Source organism: Microtus pennsylvanicus, chromosome X (genome assembly GCF_037038515.1).
Source record: "Microtus pennsylvanicus isolate mMicPen1 chromosome X, mMicPen1.hap1, whole genome shotgun sequence".
NCBI classification, from domain to species: domain Eukaryota; kingdom Metazoa; phylum Chordata; class Mammalia; order Rodentia; family Cricetidae; genus Microtus; species Microtus pennsylvanicus.
In genome coordinates this window covers 115,234,703-115,259,282 of record NC_134601.1, presented here as the reverse complement: position 1 = coordinate 115,259,282, position 24,580 = coordinate 115,234,703, and the positions used below count along the sequence as shown (strand labels likewise).

Here is a 24,580-nt window from a genome sequence, read left to right as displayed (position 1 = left end):
ATTCTATATATTACCTTTGGAAGGACAGCAATTGTTTTGTTTTTCAAGACAAGGTTTTTCTATGTAGCAGCTCTGGCTGTTCTGAACTCACTCTGTAGACCAGGCTGGTCTCGAACTCACAGAGATCCACCTGCCTTGCCTCCTGAGTGCTGGGATTAAAGGTGTGCACCACCACTGCCCAGCAAGAACAGCGATTTTTACAACATTGAATCTTCTGAGCCATAAGCATGTGAACTCTTTCCGTCTTCTAGTGTCTTCCTCAAATGTTTTCATCATTATCTTAAAATATTCATTGTAGAAGTCTTGTTTCCTTAGTTAAATTTATTCTGAGATATTCTCTCTGTGTGGTATTCTGAATGAGATTTTATTAATTTCTTCTTTAGTATGTTTGTCATTGATATATTAGAAGACTACTAACTTTTGCATATTAATTTTATATTCTGTCACCTCACCAAAGATTTGGCTCTAAAAGATTTGACGGAGTATCTAGAGTCTCTAATCATATAATTTGCAAAAAGGAATATTTTGACTTTTCTTATTTGTATCCCTTTCATTTCATTTTGTCTTACTGATCTAGTGAAGATTTCAAGCATTATACAAAATGGCAGTGGAAAGTAGACATCCTTGCCTTGTTCCTGATCTAGTGCTTTGTATTTTTCTCCATTTAGGATGATGCTGACTAAGTTTGTGACATAAAGCCTTTATCATGTTGAGGCATGTTCTCTTTAACCTCTTCATGACATTTTTTTAGATTTATGTTTTGCCTGGATGTGAATATGTGCACTACATGAATACAGAGCTGGCAGAGGCCAGAAAAGGGCACTGAATCCCCTGAAAGTGGAGTTATGAATGACTGTAAACCAGGTGCTGAATATCAAACCTGAGTCCTCGGCAAGAGTAATCTCCTATGAACTATCTCAGCAGTAACAAAACCCCCACATGACTTTAATTATAAAGAGATGTTAGATTTTGCCAAAGGCCTTTCCTACATTGATCATGTGATTTCTATCTTTGCATTCATTTATGTAATGAACTACATCTACTCATTTCCATATGTATCTCTGGAATGAAGCAATGTGACTATGATAAATATATTTTAATACAGAAAATATGCAACTATTTGATATATTTTACTTTATGTATATCAGATATAGTGAGCTTTATTTTATTTTTTTATTTTTGTTGTCACTGTCCAGTTTGGTATCAGGACAATACTGGCTTTGTAAAAAAGTTTAGAAGCATCCTTTTCTTTTCTACTTTGTAAAACAATTTGCAGTAGTATTAATTTTTTTGGAGACATAATAAAATTCTTCAGTGAAATCATCTAGCACTGGAGGATTTTAGTTGTGAGAATTTTTATTATTGCATTTTTTTTTCCAAGACAGGTTTCTCTGCTTACCGCTGGCTGTCCTGGAACTAGCTCTGTTGACCAGCCTGGCCTTGAACTCAGAGACCCACCTACCTCTGCCTCCCAAGTGTTGGGGGGTATGAGCCACCATGACCTGGCTGGTTTGTCTTTTTAACTTACTTCACCTTAGTCTAATTTTGGTAGGTCATATGCATCTAGAAATTCATCCATTCCTTTTAGTAGAATATAGGTTTTCAAGGTATGTACTTATGATTTTCATTTCATTGATACCTATTTTTATATCTCATTATTCATAACTAATTTTAATAATCTGAGTGTTCTCTTCCTTTGAATTGATCTGGCTAAAGTCTTATCAATATTCTTTATTTTCTCAAGGAACAAATTCTTTTTTGGAGGAGGTTTGAGAAAGGATTTCTCTGTATAACAGCCCTAGTTGTCCTGGAAGTAGCTCTGTAGGCCAGGCTAGCCTTGAACTCATAGAGATCTGCCTGCCTCTGCCTCCTGAGTGCTGGGATTAAAAGCATGCACCACCACTGTCCAGCTCTAAGAACAAATTCTTTATTTTACTGATTCTTTGCATTTCTGTTTATTTCTGTTCTTAATTATTTCTTCCCTTCTACTACCTTGTCCAGTTTGTTCTGTTTTTTTTTCTCCAAGGCCTTAAAATGTTTCCTTATTTGAGATCGTTCATTTTTTCAATGTCTCACCCAGCACAAAAGTCAAATCCTCAATATAAAATTTGGTACCCTGAATCTGCTAAATGAAAAAGCAAAGAGTATACTTCAATATATAGACCCTAAGGTTTTCTAATATATAGGTGTAATGATTTTCTGAATATGACTCTAATAGCACAGGAAATAAGGCCAATGACTGATAAAAGGGCTCTTGTGAAACTAAAAACATTCCTGTACAGCATGAGAAGACATTGACTGAATGAAGAAGCAGTTCACAGAATGAGAGAAGATATGTCAGCTATATATCTGATAAGAATTATTAACTAGAATATACATAAAACTAAAAAACTAAACTCCATAAAAACAAACAAGCCAAATGTGCTAAGAGACTCAGCAGAGTTCTCAAAGAAGAAATATAAATGGCTAGAAAACACTTTTAAAAGTGTTTAATATACTTAGTCATCAGGGAAATGTATATTAAAACTATTCAAAGTGTAATAAAGATGGCTTTAGCAGTTACAGCTTCCAGAGAACCAGAGTTTGATTCCCAGCACCCACACAACAGCTCCCAACTGCCTGTAACTCTAGTTCCAGGATATATGACACCCTGTTCTGGCCTCCAAAAGCACTGTATACACATGGTATACAGATATACATGAGGAAAAGCATCCATACACATAAAATTAAAAAATAATAAAGCTATTTTATGATTCTATCTCACCCCAGTCTGACTGGTTGTCATCAGTATACAAAGGATGACAAACACTGGCATGGTTGTGGGTCAAGGAGACCACTTATACACTAGTGGAAGTGTAAACTGGTATATCCACTTTAGATATCAGTCTAGAGTTTCCTCAAAAAAATTACAAGTATTCATATGGTAGAAGACTACCATATGAGCTATACCACTCAAAAAATGTATCTTACTACAGAGACATTTGCATGTCCATCGTCGTGGTAGCTCTATTCACAACAGTTAGGAAACAGAATCAGTCTAGATATCCATTAACCGATGAATGGCTAATGAAACTGTTGTATGCACACACAGTGACATTGTATTCAGCTATGAAGAAAAAGGAAAATAAGGAATGAGCAGGGAAATGGATGAAACTAGAAAAATGCATTCAAGGAAACCCAGACCAGAAAGACAATGCATGGTCTCTATTAAGTGCTTCAACTCTTTATGTGTTTAACTTGGAATACCTATGTAATCCAGGAAACTAGAAATTGGATACTGTTGCTTTAAGGAGGTGGGACAGCAGTATATAGGCAAAATGAAAATGGAGGGGGGAATACTGGGAACAATGCTGTTCAAATAGGTACTTTTAAACTTTGACTGTGTTTCATATTGTGCTATTAATATGAGATCTTAAGGATAAGCAAGAAAGGAAACATCACAGTTTAATAGTAATTGATGTGTTTGTGTAGAGTTGACAAAGATGTACTGGTGGTTTTTTTCATGCCAACCTGACACAGATTGAGGTTGTCTGGAAGGATGGAACCTCAGTTGAAGAACTATATCCATTAGATGAGACTTTGGCACATCGGTGGGGGAAGTTTCTTAATTAATGCTTGGATTTCACTGTGCAGTGCCACCCCTGGTCAGGTGGTGCTGGACTGTATAAAAAAGTAATCTAAGCCATCCATGGAAAGCAAGCCAGTAGTAGGCAATATTCCTCCATGGTCTCTGCTTCAGTTCCTACCTCCAGGTTCCTGTCTTAGCTTCCCCTGATGATGACTATAATTCGTAAGCCAAATAAACCTACCCAAAGATGATTTTGTCAATGCTTTTTCATATTAACAGAAAAGCAAGCTTGGTCAGGGTAACTTAAAAAACAGTGCCAGGTGTGGGATACTTCCATAAGAGTTGTTGATTAAGGGTGCCCTAGAGGCCCCAAACAAAACAGGCTATTAGCATTCATCTTGGTTGTCTATAGAAATAGTTGACAAAACCTCATTGCTGAAGACTTCTTGTACCTTGGTTACAAGATACAGAGAAAGCAAGTTTGAATTGAGCTGGATGCTTCCTGCTGTATAGTTTTTACAGTGCTAGATGGTGCTGTTCAGGCTGCTGGGAGAATAAGGTAACAGTGGTCTTACCCAGCTGTGAACGCTGAACTACACTACCAACTTGCCAGGCAAGATGTGCCCATTGGTACAATAGTGGCGTGATTGATACAAGGATAACCAAGTGCTCCCTCATTGGATCTGAAGCCCAGTCCACAAGAGGAAATCCATGCCGAGTACTGTAAATTGGGTTAGAAAAATAAGACAAAACTATGACTAATGAGGCCTTAGGTCATACTATCATTGATTAGCTAAATTAACATAGTGTCAAACTGTCTTCTAAATATCTATGCTTATTCCCATAGGCTTATCTTAAGATTAATCAGAGAAGCTTTGCTTTGCAGTGAATGGAGGTGAACGCAGAGACTCATGCAAGCACAACATATTGTGAATAAAGGATGGCTGAGGGCTCAAACCCAATTTAAGACTTTTTATACCATCCACTTAGGTCTTACAGAACATTATAGAAAAGAATAAGGAAGAAAGAATGCAAGAGCTATAAGATGAGAAGGGTGGGGAATGCTATTTTCTAAGCACGATACAACCAAGGCAGTCATAAACTAGCACATTTAATAGGCAGCTACAGATGGGAAAGAGGACCATAAGGCCCTATCACACAATGCAGAAGCTTAACACACACTATTGAAACTAACAAATTCTGGGAAAAGGAGACTCAAAGTACCCAGTTATATAATGTTTTCAATGATGAACCCACCAGGGTCTAATGGATAGTTTCAAACCCAAGGTCATCATACAATCCTAAACTCTGTGGGACACAAGACAAAAACATCGTGAATATGGCAAAGACATTTATAAGAAAGTAGGGGACAGACGAGTGGGAGCAAAGCAAGACATAGCTGAAGCAAAAGTAAACAGAGTGTTTTATATACATATATAAAGTTGTCAAAGAAGAAAACCTATCAATAAAGGCAAAATGAGGTGGAGAACACCTAAGAAAGTCATCCAATGTCTACTCCTGGTCTCCAAATGCATGTACACATGTATGTGTATACATACAAGAAGAGAAAAGATAAAAGAATTTGAAATGAATTCTTGGCATTCATCATACTGAAAAATATAATCTTCCAAAGTTCTAATTAGCTAGGCTTATTTTTCTGATTTATAATGACTATGCCAAATATGAATGAGGGTGAAAAGATATTAAGTAAAAATACCTATGAATCAAAAATTTCAAACTTTATTCCTGGGACTGGGAAAATGGGACTGCCATTCTTCCAGAAGACCCAAGTTCAGTGCCCGGCACCCACACTGGGTAGCTCCCAATTGCCTGTAACTTCAGTTCAAGGGCATCTAGTGCTTTCACATGGCCTCTATGGGTAACTGCACATATGTGCATACACTCACAGACACTTAAATAACATAAAATTTATTCTTGTCAGTACCATCACTTTTCTTTGCCATAAAATAGCAAATATTAATTGTATGAATGATGAAACTAAATCCTGTCTTAAATATTGTCCAGTATAGTAGACATAGAAGACTAAAAATATTTGTTTTCGATCTTATCATTTTGTGCTGGAGGTGGGAAGGAGGAATATTTAGTTTCGTCAGACACAAACCCATCATACACAAACATTCCAAACAATTCTACAAACCTCCCTCCCTCACTCTTCCCATACACTCCTTGTGGACAGCTGCATTTCCAAGCAACCTCCTAGGACAGTTTGAGAAGTGACCCAGCCCACATGCTTACACATGGAATCTACTCTGCCCTAAGTCTTAAAACCTTGGTAATTTCTAGAAGCAGCTACATTACTATTTGAAAAAAAGAGTTCCACTAGTAATAATGAAATTCAAAATCAAATCCTGATTAACCATCATTATTAAACTGGTAATTGTTAAGTATAAATTCTATCAATAGTCATAGAAATCAAAACACTAGTTTATAATTGTTGTTTAAAATGCCACAAAATAGTTTCTAATTTACTAATGCAACATTATTTCCAATATATAAAACCGTAGTCAGACATAAATGAAAAGCAATACCCAATACCTTGAAAGACCTTCTAGGGCCTCTTCTGTTTTGATGATTTTCCTCAACTCTAAATATCTTCTGAGTAATGGCATCGTTTCTCTGCATAGTATAGTTCTGAACAAAAAATATTAATATGGGTTAATAATACCTTAAAGGTTACTTTAAAAACTAGTCTCACCAATTAAGACATTTGTTTGAAGACCCCAAATCAGGGAGCATGGAGCTTACATACTTCTTCTCTCATATGACCCATGCTAGTTTGTGAGGGGCCAGTTTCATTCATGCCTGTGAGAAGTGTAAAAAAAAACACTCTGTATAACACCATGGTTAACTTTTAGAAAGTGGATTATAAATCTAGCATTTACTTATGTATGCAACTTGGAAAGGAAAAAAAAAACCATTGCCAGCAGGACTTGGTAAAGGTTGTCTATTAGCCAAGAAAAACACAAACTCTCCATACTGCCAGTAGGCAAGTTAGCCTAATCAAACAAAGGTTGCAATAGCTTGGAAAGACCCAGAAATAAGAGAAAAAACTACAGTACAATCTAACTACAGAGAACTTGAGTCCTCTAGCACGAACAATTAAGATGGTATTCATTATCCAGTTTCCAATTTCTAAAATCTATATAATAGTCTTATTACCTTCTACTTAATCCATTTTTGTGGAGTCTGGCCAGAGGAGGATTGTACTAGACAGCTGTTGACATGGCTCCTAATTATCTCCATCAATGATGCTTGTCTTTGTGGGCATGATCTAGTAGCTTGCTTCTTGTAATAACCATACAGTAAAGTAATGGGATATTACTTCTAAAATTAGGTTACAAACTAACTGACTTCCATCATTTAGTCATCACCTACAGAAGAGCTGTTGGATATTATAGATATTATAGATTCATCATCTATTCTATAAGCGAATCTTTAAGATAGAGAGATTAGTCGTTTTGTGGGGGTAGAAACATGGAATAATTAAACAGGCATGAGAGCTCTTACTGGATAATGACAATATCCTATTCTGGCATAGTGGCACAAGCCTAGAAACCAAGCACTTAGTGGGTGAAGGCAGGAGGGTTGTAAATTTGAGACTAGCCTGGGGTGTATAACAAGTTGCACTGCTTAGCCTGAGCAACAAAGTGAAATCCTGTCTTAAGCCCAACAACTGGCCAACGGTGAGGAGTAGAACACATCTTGAAGAATTACTAAAAATCACCAGATTATATACCTGAAATGAACTTTATAGCGTGCAAATCATATTTTAATGAAGTTGTTACCAAAAGATCTTTAGAAAATTAGTACTATAATAAAAAAATTTCTACTAAAACAAGAGATAAGTTTTCTTGATCATAAAATCTTTTAAGCTTCAACACTGTTATAACACAATGAAGTTACAACCACTTTGAAAAGTATGGAAATATTTATAATGTACAAAAATTAAAAACTTGAAACTCCAATCTTACTATGTAAGGTTTCTGAATAAATTTTCTAAAATTTGATTTTATAAAATGTGAAGGTTTTTGAAATCCATCAGCACGAACTGTCTTCACCTTTGAAAAACTGGGACACTGATGATTCCTAATAAAGGGAAAGAAAGAATCTTGTTACTTTAACCAGTTAAAGCACAATAGTAAAATTTCAATGATCTGTCACTACTAAAACTATAAATGATAGTTATTAAGACTGATGTTTTCAACAAACATTATTTTACTAAGCTGGAAGTTAGCAATAGAGCAAAAACAACATTCCTTGTACTAGGAGTCTCAATCTGACTCTCAATGAAGAACAGGAATCCTGGAGGCTATAGCTGATACATGGAAGAATTTTTCCCCCTCAGAAAAAAGCATCCCTGACTCCCCTGCCCCCACTTACTGAGATTCTTGGCAGACGCATCAATGGCTTATGACCCAGCCCATTTATCAGAGGTAAGGTAGAAAACTAGAACATGGTCACCTACTGCCAAGGCTATGGGCTCTCATACTCCAAAGGACAGGCTCCCACCTTCTGACAACATGAGAGATCTTGAGGTCACAGCAGGCTCTTCCAAGTCTGCTTGGTAAAAAGATCCTGGAAGCTTCATTTCTACAGCTCTTGGCAATGCCTTTCCTTGTCATATCCTACATCTCTCCACAACATTTTTTGGGGGTTTCTCCATAGCTTTTTGGTTCCTATCCTGAAACTAGCTCTTGTAGACCAGGCTGGCCTCGAACTCACAGAGATCCACCTGCCTCTGCCTCCCGAATGCTGGGATTAAAGGCGTGCGCCACCACCGCCCGGCCTTCCCCACAACATTTTTAAGACCTTTCCTATGTCTTTGGCAGGTCCCATTTCCTAGGGAGCCAACTGCCCTGCTTTAGCCTCTCCCATGAATTTTGTATGGGTTAAAAATCAGTCTTCATGATTTCCTGTGTCCGTTTTGCCCTGACTCTTTATGGCCTTACTACATGGTTTCCTCCAATCTCCCCAACACATATATTGAACTTTAAATAATTAACTGTGTATAGCTAGTTCCCAGCACATACCATGATCTTTCCTGCTTCCACAACTTTGTACCTGCAATTTCTGAGGTGGAATAGACAACCCTACTGTGACACATACAGCATTTAGAGGTCCTAACACCTATCTTTCCTGCTGTAGCTACTGCTTATATCTGTGTGTTTAATGGAATAAGTTTTGAATACTACTGGTTTATTTGTGTTCTCATCACTGACCCCAGAACCTGACACAAAATAGAACTTCAGGATCTATGAAATGTTCAGAAACCTGCCATCCTGATAAAATGTGATATGGTACTAAGTCAAAATAGCAGTGTGTAACTACAAAACTATATATTGAGGATACATTAAAAAGCACACATACTTGCCTATAAAAACGATAAAGGTCAAAAATAGACTAAATATTCGAAGTGCTCATTTCTATTTGGCAAAATTACAAATGCCTTATGCTATAAAAATCCTTATTGCAAAACATATCCTATAAAGGAATACTGGTTGAACATCCCTAATACAAAAATCTGAAATGTTACAAAATCTGAAGCCTTCTGAGCACCAACATAAAGAAAAATTCTACACCTGACCATGTAAGACAAAACATAGTCAAAACAAAGGCACATTAAAATACTGTATAGAATTTCCTTCTGAAAATGAATGAAAGAACATAAATAAATTTCATGTTTAGTTAAGGGCCCCCTACCCACAGGAGTTGAGTATATATATGTAAGTATTCCAAATAATCTAAAATCTGAATCATTTCTAGTCACAATCATTTCCAGTAACAGACTGTAGTATCTAGAATATATAAAGAACTATTAACATGCTACTATATTTTATTACTGTGTGTATGTGAGTCAGAACACACATGTGGAGGTCAAGGAAAAATATGTATGTCTCAGGTTGTCAGGTTTGGTAAAAAAAAAAGTGCCTTCCCTACTGAACCATCTCACTGGCCTAGAGAATAGTAAAGAACTCTTTTATCCAGGTGTAGTATCATGCCATTAATCCTAGCACTTAGGAGGCAGAGTAGATAGATCTCTATGAGTTTGAGGCTAGCATGAGCTACAATAGTGAGTTCTAGACCAGCCAGGGCTTTATGGTGAGACCCTGTTTCAAACAAAAACAACCCTCCTAACTATTATACCTCAGCAATAAAGACTTTGATTATAAAATGGGCAAAGGATTTAGACAAAATTACTCTACATAAGACATATAAATGGCCAAAAAGCATATGAAAAATGTTTATCATTAGTCATCAGGGAAATGTCAATCAAAAACACAGTGAGATGCTATGTTACACTCACTAGAACAAAAAGGTTACAATAAATAGATTGCTACTTGTGTGGACCTAACAGCATGCCTTCAAACAGGCAAAAGGTGGAAAACCACAAATAGCTATAAGAAATGAACAATCAGGTAAATACAACGTAGAATATCCAAAGACCATTCCAGCCTTAAAATGAAGTTTTTAAGAAAAAAAACCATTGACATATGACACAGCAGAGATGAAACTTAAAAGCACTATGAAAGTGAAATCAGTCATAAAATGAAATGGTTTTGTCTATAATTCCTACAGCTGCAGCCACAGTAATACTTTTAAAATTTAGAGATCATATCTTTTCTTTAGTTAGAACACCAAATGTTTTTAATTTCACTCACTGTAAAATAGTCTTTATGTCCTTCAAAGTCCTTTATGAAATCATCTAGGCCTCATCTAGTGACTTTTAACCTTTTGTATACTTTTACATATCTCTAAGTTTATATAGGTGCAGGCACACATGTGTAACAGCGCATATATGAAAGTCAGCTAATGACCTGAGGAGTCATTCTTTACCTTTCATCTTGGGAGACCAGGTTCTCTTATTTACTGTTGCTCTTTCAGGCTAGTCCACAGGCCGCCAGTTCTTATTTTGTATCTGTCTCCCATCTCCCAGTAGAATTACAAGAGGATTATTGTGGAGACCTAAATCTAGGTCGGCCTTGTTCAGCATGTGCTTTGCCCACTGAGCTATCTCCCCACTCTCCCTCCCTTCTTTCTACTCTACTACAACCCGACTAGACATAATTCTAGTCCTTAGCCAAGAAAAAAACATGCTTTTGCCTTAACATCTTTGCATTTGGTTCCCTGTTTTGAAGTACTATACTCCCAGGTATGATGTAGCTGGCTGACTCTTTCAATCAATTCACATGTCCACTAAAATTGCAAAACTGTATTACACAAATTCCTGTGAATTTCCTCTTCTACCTTAGTTTTTAACCTACCATTGCAATGACATTTTCTTTCTCCTACCATCAAGTTCCAAGTGCCAGGAAGTCAAGAGTTTTGTGTAGTTTTCATGGTATCCACAAAACATAGAAATGTAACTTTACAACAAGGAATTATGTATCACCTGTATATGGAAAGCCCTCAATGAAGTTCACACTAGTTTAGTATAAACCGTCTTTCCCCATAAGTTCCCTACTGAAAAATAAGGTTTTGGTAGCTTCGTGGCCTCTTGGAGTTCAGTGCTACAATTTTTAAACTTTTTGTTTACACATGGCCCATACCTATATAATACATCTCAATTTACATTGCAGAGGATTTAGTAATTCTGGTTAGAAGGGGAAATCATGTGCCAGAAGACTTGGAGACATCATAAGGTCTGGAGACATCAAGGTAAGATATTCATTATTGAGGAGTCAAGAGAGAACAGCAAGGTCTTATACATTGTTTGGAATGTCAAAGAATTAAGTTTGTTGGTAAAAGATCCCAAGACATTAAGGAATAGTAATCCAGATAGAAATGCCTTACAGCTATTGCTTTGTCAAGTCTTTACACATTTAGCAAATATGGATTGAGCTCAAGGCAATGGAATATATTGGTGAACAAACACAGAGAGCCTTCATATAACTTACATTTTAATGGGAATACCATAGGAGGAAATCACTAAATCCTATGACTTTTTAATATTTATTTATTATGTATACAATATTCTGTCTGTGTGTATGCCTGAAGGCAGAAGAGGGCACCAGACCCCATTACAGATGGTTGTGAGCCACCATGTGGTTGCTGGGAATTGAACTCAGGACCTTTGGAAGAGCAGGCAATGCTCTTAACCTCTGAGCCATTTCTCCAGCCCTAAATCCTATGATTTATGACATTATGTTTTATCTGAATTTCTCTACAAACTACATACTGAAATTGGCAAACTTTATTTCTAAGATAAAAGGATAAATTTTACTTTAGTAAGGAAACTGAACTGAGTCAAAGATGAACAGTTCATCATTTAAAACTTTAAAATTTTATGTTTATTTACACTGTGTGTGTTTGTATAGGCATGTATAATCATGTGTAAGTGTGTGTATGCCTCTGCTATAATCTACACAATCAGGTCAGAGAACTACATGTGGATTCAGCTCTCTTCTTCCACATGGGTTCCAGAAATTGAACTCAAATTGTTGGGCTTAACAGCAGGCATGTTTACCCACTGGGCAATCTCCCCAGATCTGGTATCATTTTAAAAAGAAAAAGAAAAAAAGAACCTCACAGGTAACGGTAAAGACATGAATGACTTGAACCTCCCCATTGCTATTAGAGTGTAAAATGATATAGTCATTTTGAAAAACAGTTTGGTAATAATCATCTAACTCCTCAATTCTACATGTAGGTATATGCTTAATAAAAATGAAGACATGACCACACAGAAACTTGCACACAAAATATTCACAACACTATTTATTCACAATAATCAAAAAGTAAAAACAAATCAAAAGACCATCAACTGATAAATGGATAAACAACAAATGATACATCCATACAATGTAGCATTATTTAGCCATAAAAGAAATCTTTGTGCTATAGTATGGATAAACTTTTAATACATGCTACATAAAATAAGAAGTCACGAAATGCCAGACATATTACTGCATTTATATGAAATGCCAAAAATAGGCAATCCATAGAATGTGTAACAGTGGTTTTCCAGGGAAGGGAAAATGAAAAAATGGGGAGGGGGTGTTCTACAGTAAGGTACACTGCTTTCTTCTGGAGTGACAAAATATTTCTGAGATAAGTGGTTCTTTTTTTGTTTGTTTGTTTTTTGTTTTTTGAGACAGGGTTTCTCTGTAGCTTTGGAACCTGTCCTGGCACTAGCTCTTGTAGACCAGGCAGGCTTGCCTGGAACTCAAAGAGGTCCACCTGCCTCTGCCTCCCAAGTGCTGGGATTAAAGGTGTATTAAAGGTATATGCCACCACCACCCTACGAGATAAGTGGTTCTTTTTTTTTTTTTTTTTTTGGTTTTTTGAGACAGGGTTTCTCTGAGTAGCCCTGGCTGTCCTGGAATTAGCTCTTGTAGACCAGGCTGGCCTCGAACTCACAGAGATCCACCTGCCTCTGCCTCCCGAGATCTGGGATTAAAGGCGTGGGCCACCACCACCTGGCCGAGATAAGTGGTTCTTATACAACTCTGTGAATATAGTAAAAACAACTCAAATTGCTTACTTACAAAGGGTGAATTTTATGGCAAAAAATACTGAATTTTAAAAAAAGAATTATCATGTTTCATGCTACAACAGTTCTCAAAGCTAACATTAACAAGCTTAATGAAAACCAGCTACATTTTACCTAATCCTGATCACCATTATGAGGTAAGCACAAATCTCATTCCTATTTTCACAGATGAGGAAACAAAGGCTAGATAATCTACCCCAAGTCATTCACATAGCTAGGGTTCCTAGAGCTGGGCACTGAACCCAAACAGATTCAAGTTCTAATCATCTCAAAGGGTAAAGATAAGTCTTGGAGCATTTATGATATGGTTATCATCCCAATTTTTTTTTTAAAAAATCCACTTCTTGGTACACTGTGTTTCTAATGCTTTCTCAGCCAAGAAAAAAACACAACAGACAGCTTGTCAGTAAAAACAAGGTAATACCATGTGTTAAGCAAACATATTAGGACATTTTCCATATTCCAATTGTTTTATATACCAAAATACACAGTTTTACTATCTTTTAATCAGTCTCAAACTTACTATCAAAATCAAGTCCAGTTAAAACAAACTTCATGTATTTTGAGTATGGCTACTTAGGTTTAGAGTTGATTTAAAAGTCTGGTCAAATATTTAAATGTTTTAAGAGTTGACACTAAGGATCATGTAAAAAGAATTATCATTATTTCTTTCTATTCAAATCCCTGCTTCTGAGAGATTCAAACTGATTAAGGACTCTTGACCAAACTAGAAATTGTCTCATTCAATTATTCCTCATAATCATTACGGGGGTCACATAGTTGCCATAGGTTCTACTAGTTCTCAGAACTAGAGGTAGACTGGGGCCAATTTAGATGACTAAAGACTCCTGCAAAGAAGTGTGATAGAAGACTCCTGCAAAGAAAACATGATATGATGGTGATCTCTTTGCTGTACATTACAGAACTTCAAAGATGCCAGTGACTTAATAGTATAGCTCTCCCTGCATAATAAGCTGGTCTCATCATTATAGTATGGAGAGATTCCTAAAGATTCATAAAATTTGTTGACAGTTTGTAAATGGGCAGAGTCAATGAGATTCAAATTGAGGTCTTCCTCTGCTGTTTCTTTTTATTGTTTGTTTTGTTTAGTTTTGGAGACAGGATCTCACTATGGATCACCTCTGCCTCCACAGTGCTAGGACTATGCGCCACCACTCCCGACTTTTTCCACCTGTTCTACTATACCTGCCTACTTCATAGACCCAAGAAGAGTTCCCAAACAGAACTGTACTGACCTCAAAATTTTGTAGTTATTCAAACTAAGTCAGAATATAAAGGCCCAAGCCTATTAGTTTTAATCCGCTTGAGCTGAACAGTCTATATAAAGTTGGTCCTGGCTGCTGGTAACACTCAAACAACTATTATACTCTCTTCTTTAGACTTAGGAAGACCTTAAATATTCACCCTCCCCATTGTTTTTGATGTTTAAATCAAACTTCATGGAATAACCAATGAATAATTTTAATAAACATAAAACAGATCTGAGAACTTAAATCCCTAGACTAACATTAATCATACAAAAATATAAAAACTGCTGAAACCAAAAGCTCCCTGATAGCAGGATATTTTTCATTTACTGATTACCTCTCTGTAGGACTAGTCATATGAAAAATGTTCTCGTCTTCATTCTGTAATCGCTCTTTTCTCCTTCTTTCAATGTCATGTCGCAGGTCATTCGGATCTATTACTTTGACCAGAGTCTGAGGAATTTTGACAGAATATAAACCAATTACATTTCTAATAAGAATCTTAATTAAAAGTCCTTAATTACTTTATACTCATCCTGCTAGTGGTAGTATAAACTGATATAAATGCTTTGAGACACAATTGACATTAGTCAGAAAAGTTCTTAATTTTGAACTAGGAATCCTATTTCTGGGATTATATCCCAAAGAAAAGGTTGCCTCTTGAAAAATATTTAAAATAACAAAAAAGGAGCAACTTAAATGTAAAAATAATTTAAAGAAAAGAACTATGAATTAAATTATGGTAAATAAATAAAACAAAACTATACAGTCACTAAAATCAATAAATGATATATCAAAGTGAATATGAAAAACGTTAGTGAAAAAAATTTAAAACTTAAAAACCATGATTGTAAAAGGCCATGGGGGGAATTTAGAACTTTAACATAAAAGTGATAGTATGGATTATGAAAAAAGCATATTGAATTGCATCTGATAGACTGTTAAAATGTATCACGTTATAACTACAGGAATTATGGATTTTTTTAAGTCTTCAAATTTCCTATAAGTTGATTACAAAGACAATTAGAAATTTCCTTAAAATGTCATTCAATAAATTAAACTATCTGTATTAACAAAAACTTTGTAAGTGAAAAATTACTTAAACAGTCTACCAAAAATACATTAAAATCTCTTCACTACAGAAACATTCTCAAAGGAAAGCTTAACAATTCATTTAGAATTTGACAACCTGGTTAGTCTCAACAGTCTTTCTAATCAGTATAACAGAAGGTCAGAAGGAGAGGTGTTGGGTAGGAGCCACATACATGATAATATAGAAATTTAGAATTATTTTTGTTATTTTGCTAGTTTATAATCCACAGAATAGTTCTTAAATTCTACAACAAACAGAAGGGCAGCACCAAATGCCATAGTTCCTTTGTATTTCTTTCACATACAATTACAAATATATATTCCATGTGCCAGATTTAGAAAAACGGCTATCAATCATATTTTCTGTAAGCTTTACACTGAGGAGACTGGGGATGAGTATTAAATATAATTTTTAAATCAATTTTTCAAAGTTGCTATCCTTAATAATCTCAAAGAAAATGTGTTTTGGTATTCTTACTCTACCTGGACTGCAATCAGTCACTTTGAGAACTTTTTCAATTTTAGATTCATGGATATCAGCCTTTCTTCATACATCTTTAACTCCTTTCTGGATCTTGTCACAAACCTTTTCCTGCTAATATACCAATAATAACTGTATTCACTTACCTCATCTGGTTCATATACCATAGTCTGCTTATTCTGAAGATCGGCCAAAGACATATCTATTCTCCTAAAATAATAAAGAGATATAGTTAAATAATTATGCTAATTATGTTATGCACTGATACCTTGATTTTACTACAGAATAGATTTGAAATAAAACCAGTGGGTCTTGGAAAAAGCAGAAGAAACCTGCTGTCAGGTAGGTTTTCATTTATTTTGTTTGTTTAAGACAGGGTCTTTCTAATATAGCCCTGGCTGTTCTGAAACTTACTGCCTTAAACTCAGATATCTGCCTGCCTCTGTCTCCCAAGTGTTAGGATTAAAGTCATGCACCACCACCATGCCCTGCTAGGTTTTCACCATATGGCAAAGTACTAGTCTATACATATCCTATGGACCACATTATAGGGAAGTTTTGGTGGTTCTCTAATCACTATTAACAGTGACCTCAAACTGTATTCTGGTGACACACAACATTCTAACACTGATTCATCTTAGCACTCCACACAGGGTATATGATATGCTTGGACAAGTGTCAGCAAAAGGCATTCTTTCATCCTCAGGCCTCAGAACAATCATTTGTGACCACTTAAAGTAACCGATTCCAATGGCTTGACATCTATTCTGAGGTTTATTCTCATGAGGTAAATGGAAAGAGAGTAATCATTACCTGTGAAATTCTGGATCTGAATTCAATTTCATTTCATTGAAATCTGCATCATGTCTGTTTTGTATTCTTGAGAAACGCTCGTTTAAAGTAACATTAGATGGTGCAAAACAACTTGCTGCAAAAGGAAACAAATAGTTCCATGACAACATGAAACTGATTGCCATTTAAAAAGATTACAGAAAGCTTAAGATCAAGAAGGGGCCATTAAAATGTATCCAAATTGTTCCCCATGGAATAAAAACAAGACCCAAACTTTATTTGCATTATTAAGTTGGAATGCTCATGGTTTTCTAAAACCAAAGAATTTTTAAAAACTTGACTTATAAATTGAAGGATTTTTTTCCTATCTGCCATGATTACTTTCTTGTCTACAAGAATGACATTGTCAAAGTAACAATCATTCTGGCCCATGGTAAGATGACACTCTATCCAGAATGTAAGAAAGACACTCTATAGTTCAACAGCAGTGAAAATTATATCAATTAGCAATAAAATAAAAATAATCTTTGAACAAATACTGGAAGTTCTGTTTAAATATCAGAGTGCCTTCCAACACCACTTCACTTTTACATTAACTTTAATTCACAAAGACATTCTAAAATTAGCTCTGCAGCAAGTTCTTAATAGTATAGAAAAGAATACACTTAATCGGCCCAATGCTATGCAAACAACCTTCTCTAATTCACTAGTCCTGTTCTGGGACACTCCATTTTTTTTTCTGTAAAATACTACCATACTTCCTGAAAACTATATTTTCTTTGGGTAAAAAGATATTGAGCTGAGAGAATAAACTGTTCCCAACAAGCTGTATACTTTAGTCACGCAGGTACTGGGAACCTGAGGCCTCTTCAAGAGCTGCTAATACTCTTAACTGCTGAGCTATCTCTTCAGCACCAATAATTATTCTAAAAATATGTTTCATGAAGGTAAAGATGAAAGCAAATAAAATTTTGACATACTTAAAAGTCTCTTGTCTAGAATATCTATAATTTAAGCAGCACTACTAGGGAAAGTTGTTTTATAACACTGCTTTTCCAATTAGTGGAAATTTATCAAAAACAAAACTTTAATGCAAATCTTTAAAGCCCTAATGAACTCTTTGATGTCACACACACACACAAAATGAAATCTTCCACTGATCACACAGGAACCAGCTTATGGTAAAAAGTGCTAGGAAGGCCCTGGGGGTGGGTTGATAATATCATAAAATAACCTAACTTCTGGATTATCTGGAATTTATACCTGTTTTTATTGCTTCTTCCTCCTTTGTTAGGTTCTCAATATGCCTGTTGTTTGGAGCAGGCTGATCTTTTACTAACTAATGATTTGCAGTCCACTAGCATTTGAAGCAGAAACTTATTGAAAATACTAAAAAAAAACTATGCTTGAATGAATGTCTGGTACTCTTTCCAACAGATTTCCTAACTCAAAATGGAATATTATTAAAGTATTTGTGTCTTGTGAAAAGTTAGTGCATTATTTTTGTGCTATACATAATGTTTGGGCAAAATCTACCAACCTTTAACTTCATGGATTAGTGTGATGATTTCCTGAGCAAACTCTTCTGCAGGTTTGTCTTCAGGGTTCTGAGGTGAGTTGAGATGGTGAAATACTGGATGAAAATTGTCAGCTTTTCTGCCCACAGCAACCAAATCATGTGATAGCTGCCTCTCTGCAGAGTATCTAGAAGTGGACCTAAAATAATTTGAGATGTTTAATTAAATTTGAAACTGTTTAGATAAGGATGGAATTTGCTAAAATTAAGACACCTAAACATTAAAAATATATTTATTCTGTCATAATTTAGGCATAAAAGTACATGCTATAAAACTAATAAACCACAAGTGGAAGATAAGTATAGATAAAAGGTCCTGAGCTCTTTCAAATCACAATTCTAAGTGAATTTTTCCTTCAAACATACAAGGCATTAAGTCACCTAATATACAAGAAATAATCACACTATTTTTATTCTTCAATATTGTCAAAACATTGTAATCAGCCACTCTGAACCACTACTATACTTTCTATACATGAAAAGCTATTATTAAAACTAAAAACCTGACTTAATAAAAATTCTCCCTCACTATAAACAATTAGAAGCTTAGAATAGTGTTTTGAAACTAAAACTATTAAGAAATTAACTGTTTGATAGCAAGATGACTCAGCAGTAAAAGAATCTGCCATGCAAGCCTCATGACCTGAGTTTGATCCCTAGAACTCATGGTGGAAGGAGAGAAACAACTCCCCAAAACTGTGCTCTGTTATGTCCACACCTGCCATGGGACATATGTGCCAACATTCACGTATGCACATGCAAGCACACACACACACATGCATGCTCAGGCACACAAAAATTATAGCCTTATTCCCCCATATTGGATAATAATCTAGTCAGTTAAATTCAGTCATGTTGAAACCACAGTAAGAATCATACATCAAGTTATCTGTCTCCTGGGATCCCAAAAAGACATAAAAAAAAAGACATTTCCACTTCTAAAATCTAACTTTTATCCTTTATAAAATAAGGACCTGCTAAGATTCCTTCTTGCTAAAAGATTCTATGAACGTCAAAAGCAACAAGGAACAGTCTAAGAAGCTGCATAAAGAACAGATGCTGGCCTGGTATGGTGGTAGCACACACCTTTAATCCCCAGTACTTGGGAGACAAAAGCAGACTGATCTCTCTGAGTCTGAGGTCAGCCTGGTCTACAAAGAGTGTTCTAGGAGAACCAGGGCTACATAGTAAGACTTTGTCTCAAAAAACAAACACGCAAACAAAAAGAATAGAAGCTGAACTCTCCTATGACTGGATTAAAAAAAAAACACCTGGCAGTATAAAAACATCTGACTTCATAAAGAGAAATAAGTCCTTGAAATGCCCTAAACCTAAGAATTATCTGGAGATAAGCTATGGGAACCAGAAGACACACGATCACCTATTACTAGCTACAGAACTTTTCCTCATTACAGGACTTTGGGGAAAAATCTTGGTAATTTCTTGAACACTCAATGTAATCTAACCAACAGTACAAATCCCATCTTGGAAACTGAAAATTAAGGTGGAAAAAATCTATCAATAAATATTTAAAAATGCTAATACCTAAATGCGTTCTTCTTGTTCATATCTACTTGAACAGTAAGTGATTTCTTCTTGACAAATGAATATCGTTTCTCTTCATGCTTTGGGCTTGCATCAAGTTGTTTACTAGAAGAGGCACTCTCTTTTCTGCAATCTTCTTTATTTATTTTTTTCTTCCATTTGTCATTGCAAGGCCCCAAATCAGCTTCCTTTATATTTGTATTAGTATAGGAAATGCAGTCTTTCTTGTATAGTTGAAAGGGCCCATTGACCTGATCATTTTCATTCTCTCTTCCTCTTGCAGTACTGAAACAATCTGACTCTCTATTTCCAGAAACTTTTAGAGAACTGTATTTTCTGTCTTCTTCCTTCAAGTACTTCTGAAATCTCTCATCAGGAAAGTCCTGCTCACTGTCTGAAAGCTTATGATGTTTGTGACGGTAGTCATAAGATACTCTGGTTGCTGAAATCAGCTCTGGGTATTCTCTCTCAGTGTATCTATGGCTTTGTGATCCGTAGCTCCACTCTTCATCCTTCTCTTGAAAAGGTACAAAAGAATGCTCAGGCTTCCACTTTGAGATTCTGGCCGGCTCTCTAGTTTCATACCTTGCTGCATCTGTAGGTCTTTTTGGTGTGTAGTCATACTTTCTGAAATCATGATCCTCAGGATACCTGTGTTGACATAAAAAAGTTTATATTCGCAATACACTGAAGTAAAAAATTTCAATGCGTAGAATATTGAGCAATCTGACCTTAAAACACAGCATTGCAATGACAAGATATAAGACCTCATGCCAACTTATAAAAACACATAAAGTTAAAGAGTAACATCTTTTAAAAACATTCTCGCTTTAGCTGGGCATGGAGGCACATAACTTTAATCCCAGCACCTTGGAGATGAAGGCATATCTCTGAGTTCAAGACTAGTATGGTCTACAGAGTGCGTTCCAGGACAGTCAAGGCTACATAGAGAAACACTGTCTCAAACACCAAAAAGAAAAGAAAAACATATTCTAGCTATTAGCATGAATTACTTCAAAAGAAATAATCTTTTTGTTTGTTTAATTTTTGACAGGGTTTCTCTGTGCTGCTTTGGAGCGGGTTCTGGAACTGGTTCTGTAGACCAGGCTGGCCTTGAACTCACAGAAATCTGCCTGTATCTGCCTCCCAAATCCTGGGAGTAAAGGCATGTGCCAACACCACCTGGCAAAAAAGAAATATTTTCATCTTTTGAGATAAAAAAAAAGGTGATCACAGTCAACATAAAAGTAACAGACTCTTTTACTTGAGGCCTTATGCCAAACTGCCCAGGCTTAATGATTTCCTGTACCTCTTCTGAAAAGGCATCCTTGCATCAAAGTCTTCTGAGCCTCTTCTGGGTGACTGAGGATAGTTTTCTTCTTGGACCCTCTGGTGTCTCAATTCATCTTCATGCCATGTCTCTTCAAATCCAAAGGAATCTTCCAGTGACATCTGAGGTGGCTTCCCTCCTCTCCCACTTCCTCTAACTCTGTGCTCCTCAGGAATAAACCTTCCTTGTATTTTGGGGGAATAGCAATCCCTTTCATGCTCTGTATAGCTTGCTGCACTTTCTGAGTATGTGGGCATATATTGAGATCTTCTGTCATCATCCCCTCTTCCAGGGAAATATTCTTGGTGAGGATTATATGTGTCAAATTTTTCTACAGACTTTACATTTGGGGAAGGTGATCTATTTTCATAAGACCGATAATAAGGATTCACACGAGGGGAAATCCTTAGTTTATTCTGTCCACGTTTCTCATCGTCCAGTCTCCAAGTAAAGGGTCTTTTTGGATCATATCTATATTCAGGGTCATAATGCCCATGGAAATGTCTTTCCTCATAGTATTCAAAATTCCTAGATTGTGGTGATAATGACCTATGTGAACAAACATAGAGAAGTTTAGTTAACTTTAAGACATTTAACTGTTTGCATAGTGTGACTTACCTAAAACACTGACCTTTCCTAGAATTCCACTACTAATCCACTTGAGGTAAATCTACAAATTTGTTATATATATACCTGGAATTTATATATTGGGGTGAGGAGGTCTAATAACTGTTTTGTCCTACCTGACAACTGTATTCTCTTCATCAAACCTAATGTATTCAATGAGCACATCCAACTGGGTTAAACAGACCTATCATATTGGAGGGGGACCAGATCAGCTATATAGCACAATCTTTTTTTAGAGACTACTGATAGAAAAGTTCTAACTAAAGAAAATGTAGCGACTCCAAAAGGCCAATCAGGAAAAGCTTCCATCAGGTTCAATAGCCAAGTGAGAAACAAGCAAGAGCAAAGTAAGAACAAATATATCAGAGTGTTTAGAAAACTGAACATGACCTCTGAAACCGCATTCTACTATCCAAACTCATACCGAGAAATGTTTCCATAGTTTTCCCAACTGTTCTCTCCTTCATGGTCATACCAAAGTAAGAAGCTTAACAGGTAGCAGGGGCAGAAAAGAGAAAATAATCATAAAATATCAATCTCTACTTTTCCTTCATATATTAGTTTTTTGTTTGTTTGTTTCTAAAAAAAAATCAACTCCCACTCTATAAAAAAAGCAGGCCTGACCGGTATTGTTTCTATTAACAAAGCTAACCTTATACTTAAAGCAATCTTTCTGTCTCTGCCACTAGTATGCTGGAAATATAAGAGTGGACTACTATACCTATCACTCCATAAATATTTCTAGCATAAACTTCTGTTCTTTCCAAAATCTTCTGACCCTTATGTATTAATTGAAAGATGTGTTGTTTAAAGAGCTTATAAATCTAGCCAGAGTGTGTTGTTGAAGGGACCAGGAACTGTTGTTTTTTCCCAGGGGCCAGTTTACTAAGACCTATGCCCCATATTACCCCGCCATCCTATTCTGACTCATGTCTGGCTTCAACCAGATCCTCAGGAAGTACATCCAGTCTGGTAGTCAATGAGGTCCTACCTGGACACAAGCAGGAACTGGCTATTTTCATTCAGACAGACCCCTGACACTGCAACCACAGTTGCTGACCAAAGGTCATGAGCCAATCATAAAATGATTCCTGTATCAGTAAGGGTCTATACCCAATCACTTCAAAGTACACTTAGCCAAAGCTGAATTCCCCTAAACAGGCTTAAAAGGGGCTGCCTTGCCCTCCCCCAGGGTTGAAGCCATTTTGGGCAGGCCCCAGCATGCTGGGGGTTTTTTCTCTCTGAAGAATGAAGTTGCTTTCTGTAATTACATACCTGGTTGGTGTCTTCTGGTCATTTGGAGTGATCTAAGGACCCTACATACAGGGGACAGTATTATAGCTTCTCTGCATCTATCTTTTCTGGTACCTTGACACTGCAAGTCTGTAGACTTGTAAAGACTCCCATATTCATGGAAAACACTGTAGTTTACTCAGCCTTAAAGATAAGGAAAGTGGCTGGGCATAGCACCTCACACCTTTAATCCCTGTACTTGGGAAGCACAGGCAGGTAGATCTCTGAGTTTGAAGCCAGTCTGGTTTATATACTAAGTACTAGGTCAGCCAGTGAGACCCTGTCTCAAAAAACAAGTCAGCCAAAACAACAAAAGACAAACAAAAAAACAAAAAAAAAGAGATAAGGAAAGAACACAATAAAGCTTACCTTTACACCTGAGAACCTTTCTGCCATGTGACCTGACCAATTTCTCATAATCTCCTTTAAGGTTTAATGTCTCCAAATCAGTAAGAAAGGTGTGCCCTGGCATTTTTTTTTAATTTACTTGCTCTAAGAAGCTCCTAAGTAATTGGAACAATCATGAATGAATCCTTTTTTTTCCAATGAAAAATCTGGATCGTTACACAAGAAAGGAGGAATACCTATTTTCTTCAGTACCTATTAGGACATTTACTGGTACTACTGCCTTCCAGAGACACCAAGCTAGACAGAAGCAGAAACTGTCATCCAGATGACTATACTTCATTACAGGATAGGAAGTAACTAGTGGCTCTGAGGATTTACTGGGATTTTTTTTTTTTTTGGTTTTTTTCGAGACAGGGTTTCTCTGTAGCTTTGGTGCCTATCCTGGAACTAGCTCTTGTAGACCAAGCTGGCCTCGAACTCCCAGAGATCCGCCTGCCTCTGCCTCCCGAGTGCTGGGATTAAAGGCATGCGCCACCACCGCCCGGCCTTACTGGGATATTTCATCTCTTTTCACTGCTAAGGAGAGAACCTGACAGTCAGAGGCAAACATCTTCCAGACTGAATGAAATTATTCAAGATTTAACTTTAGCCCTTAATTCACATTTAAATCTACTCTACCGCTGTATTTTGTGTCTTATTGTATAGTACTTACTTCTTCAAGAAATAGTTGTTTTAATGGTTAACATTTCTAGTTCTTCTAAAGGGACAAAAAAGACCCTAAGAGCCTGTTAGAGACAACTGTCCAGTCTCTAGAGTGTTGCAAGCCTTACAAGTAGTGACAACTTTGGTTCACCAGGAAATAGCCTTGGAAACAGAGATAAGGTCTCCCTCGAGGTTAGAGGGTTTATTTGTTTGTTGCCCACGTTAATAAGATAATACTAACTACAAGTGACTCAAGTTCCTCAGTTGTCTCACAACCCCAGAACCTGTGACTGTTTTGCATCATCCACCAACCAGCCACTCTGAAGAGCTGACCCTCAGGAGATCTTAGAAGGTAGAACGAATATTTCTGACATGGGAGTGCCTTGTGGCAAAGTTGTACGTTGCTTGCAAGTAGGACCAAAATGTCAAACCTTTCATAGTTCTTAA

General features: G+C 36.4%; 1 protein-coding gene across 20 annotated transcripts in view; it reads right to left on the bottom strand.

Moving 5' to 3' along the window:
• Bclaf3 (BCLAF1 and THRAP3 family member 3) overlaps nucleotides 1–24,580 on the bottom strand; it is a 60,048-nt gene that overhangs the window by 15,588 nt on the left and 19,880 nt on the right. For 11 of the 20 annotated variants that reach the window (XM_075958298.1, XM_075958293.1, XM_075958305.1 and 8 more), the window contains 8 exons: nucleotides 21,143–21,712; nucleotides 19,834–20,484; nucleotides 18,253–18,428; nucleotides 16,734–16,848; nucleotides 16,067–16,130; nucleotides 14,685–14,800; nucleotides 7,561–7,675; nucleotides 6,125–6,220 (listed from right to left, as the gene is read on the bottom strand). In XM_075958298.1, coding sequence (XP_075814413.1) covers nucleotides 6,125–6,220; nucleotides 7,561–7,675; nucleotides 14,685–14,800; nucleotides 16,067–16,130; nucleotides 16,734–16,848; nucleotides 18,253–18,428; nucleotides 19,834–20,484; nucleotides 21,143–21,712 — 1,903 coding nt within the window. Of the gene's footprint in view, nucleotides 1–4,143; nucleotides 4,290–6,124; nucleotides 6,221–6,338; nucleotides 6,392–7,560; nucleotides 7,676–12,872; nucleotides 13,954–14,684; nucleotides 14,801–16,066; nucleotides 16,131–16,733; nucleotides 16,849–18,252; nucleotides 18,429–19,833; nucleotides 20,485–21,142; nucleotides 21,713–24,580 lie in introns of those variants that run through there. The other 9 variants (XM_075958307.1, XM_075958302.1, XM_075958301.1 and 6 more) reach the window with 5 other exon arrangements.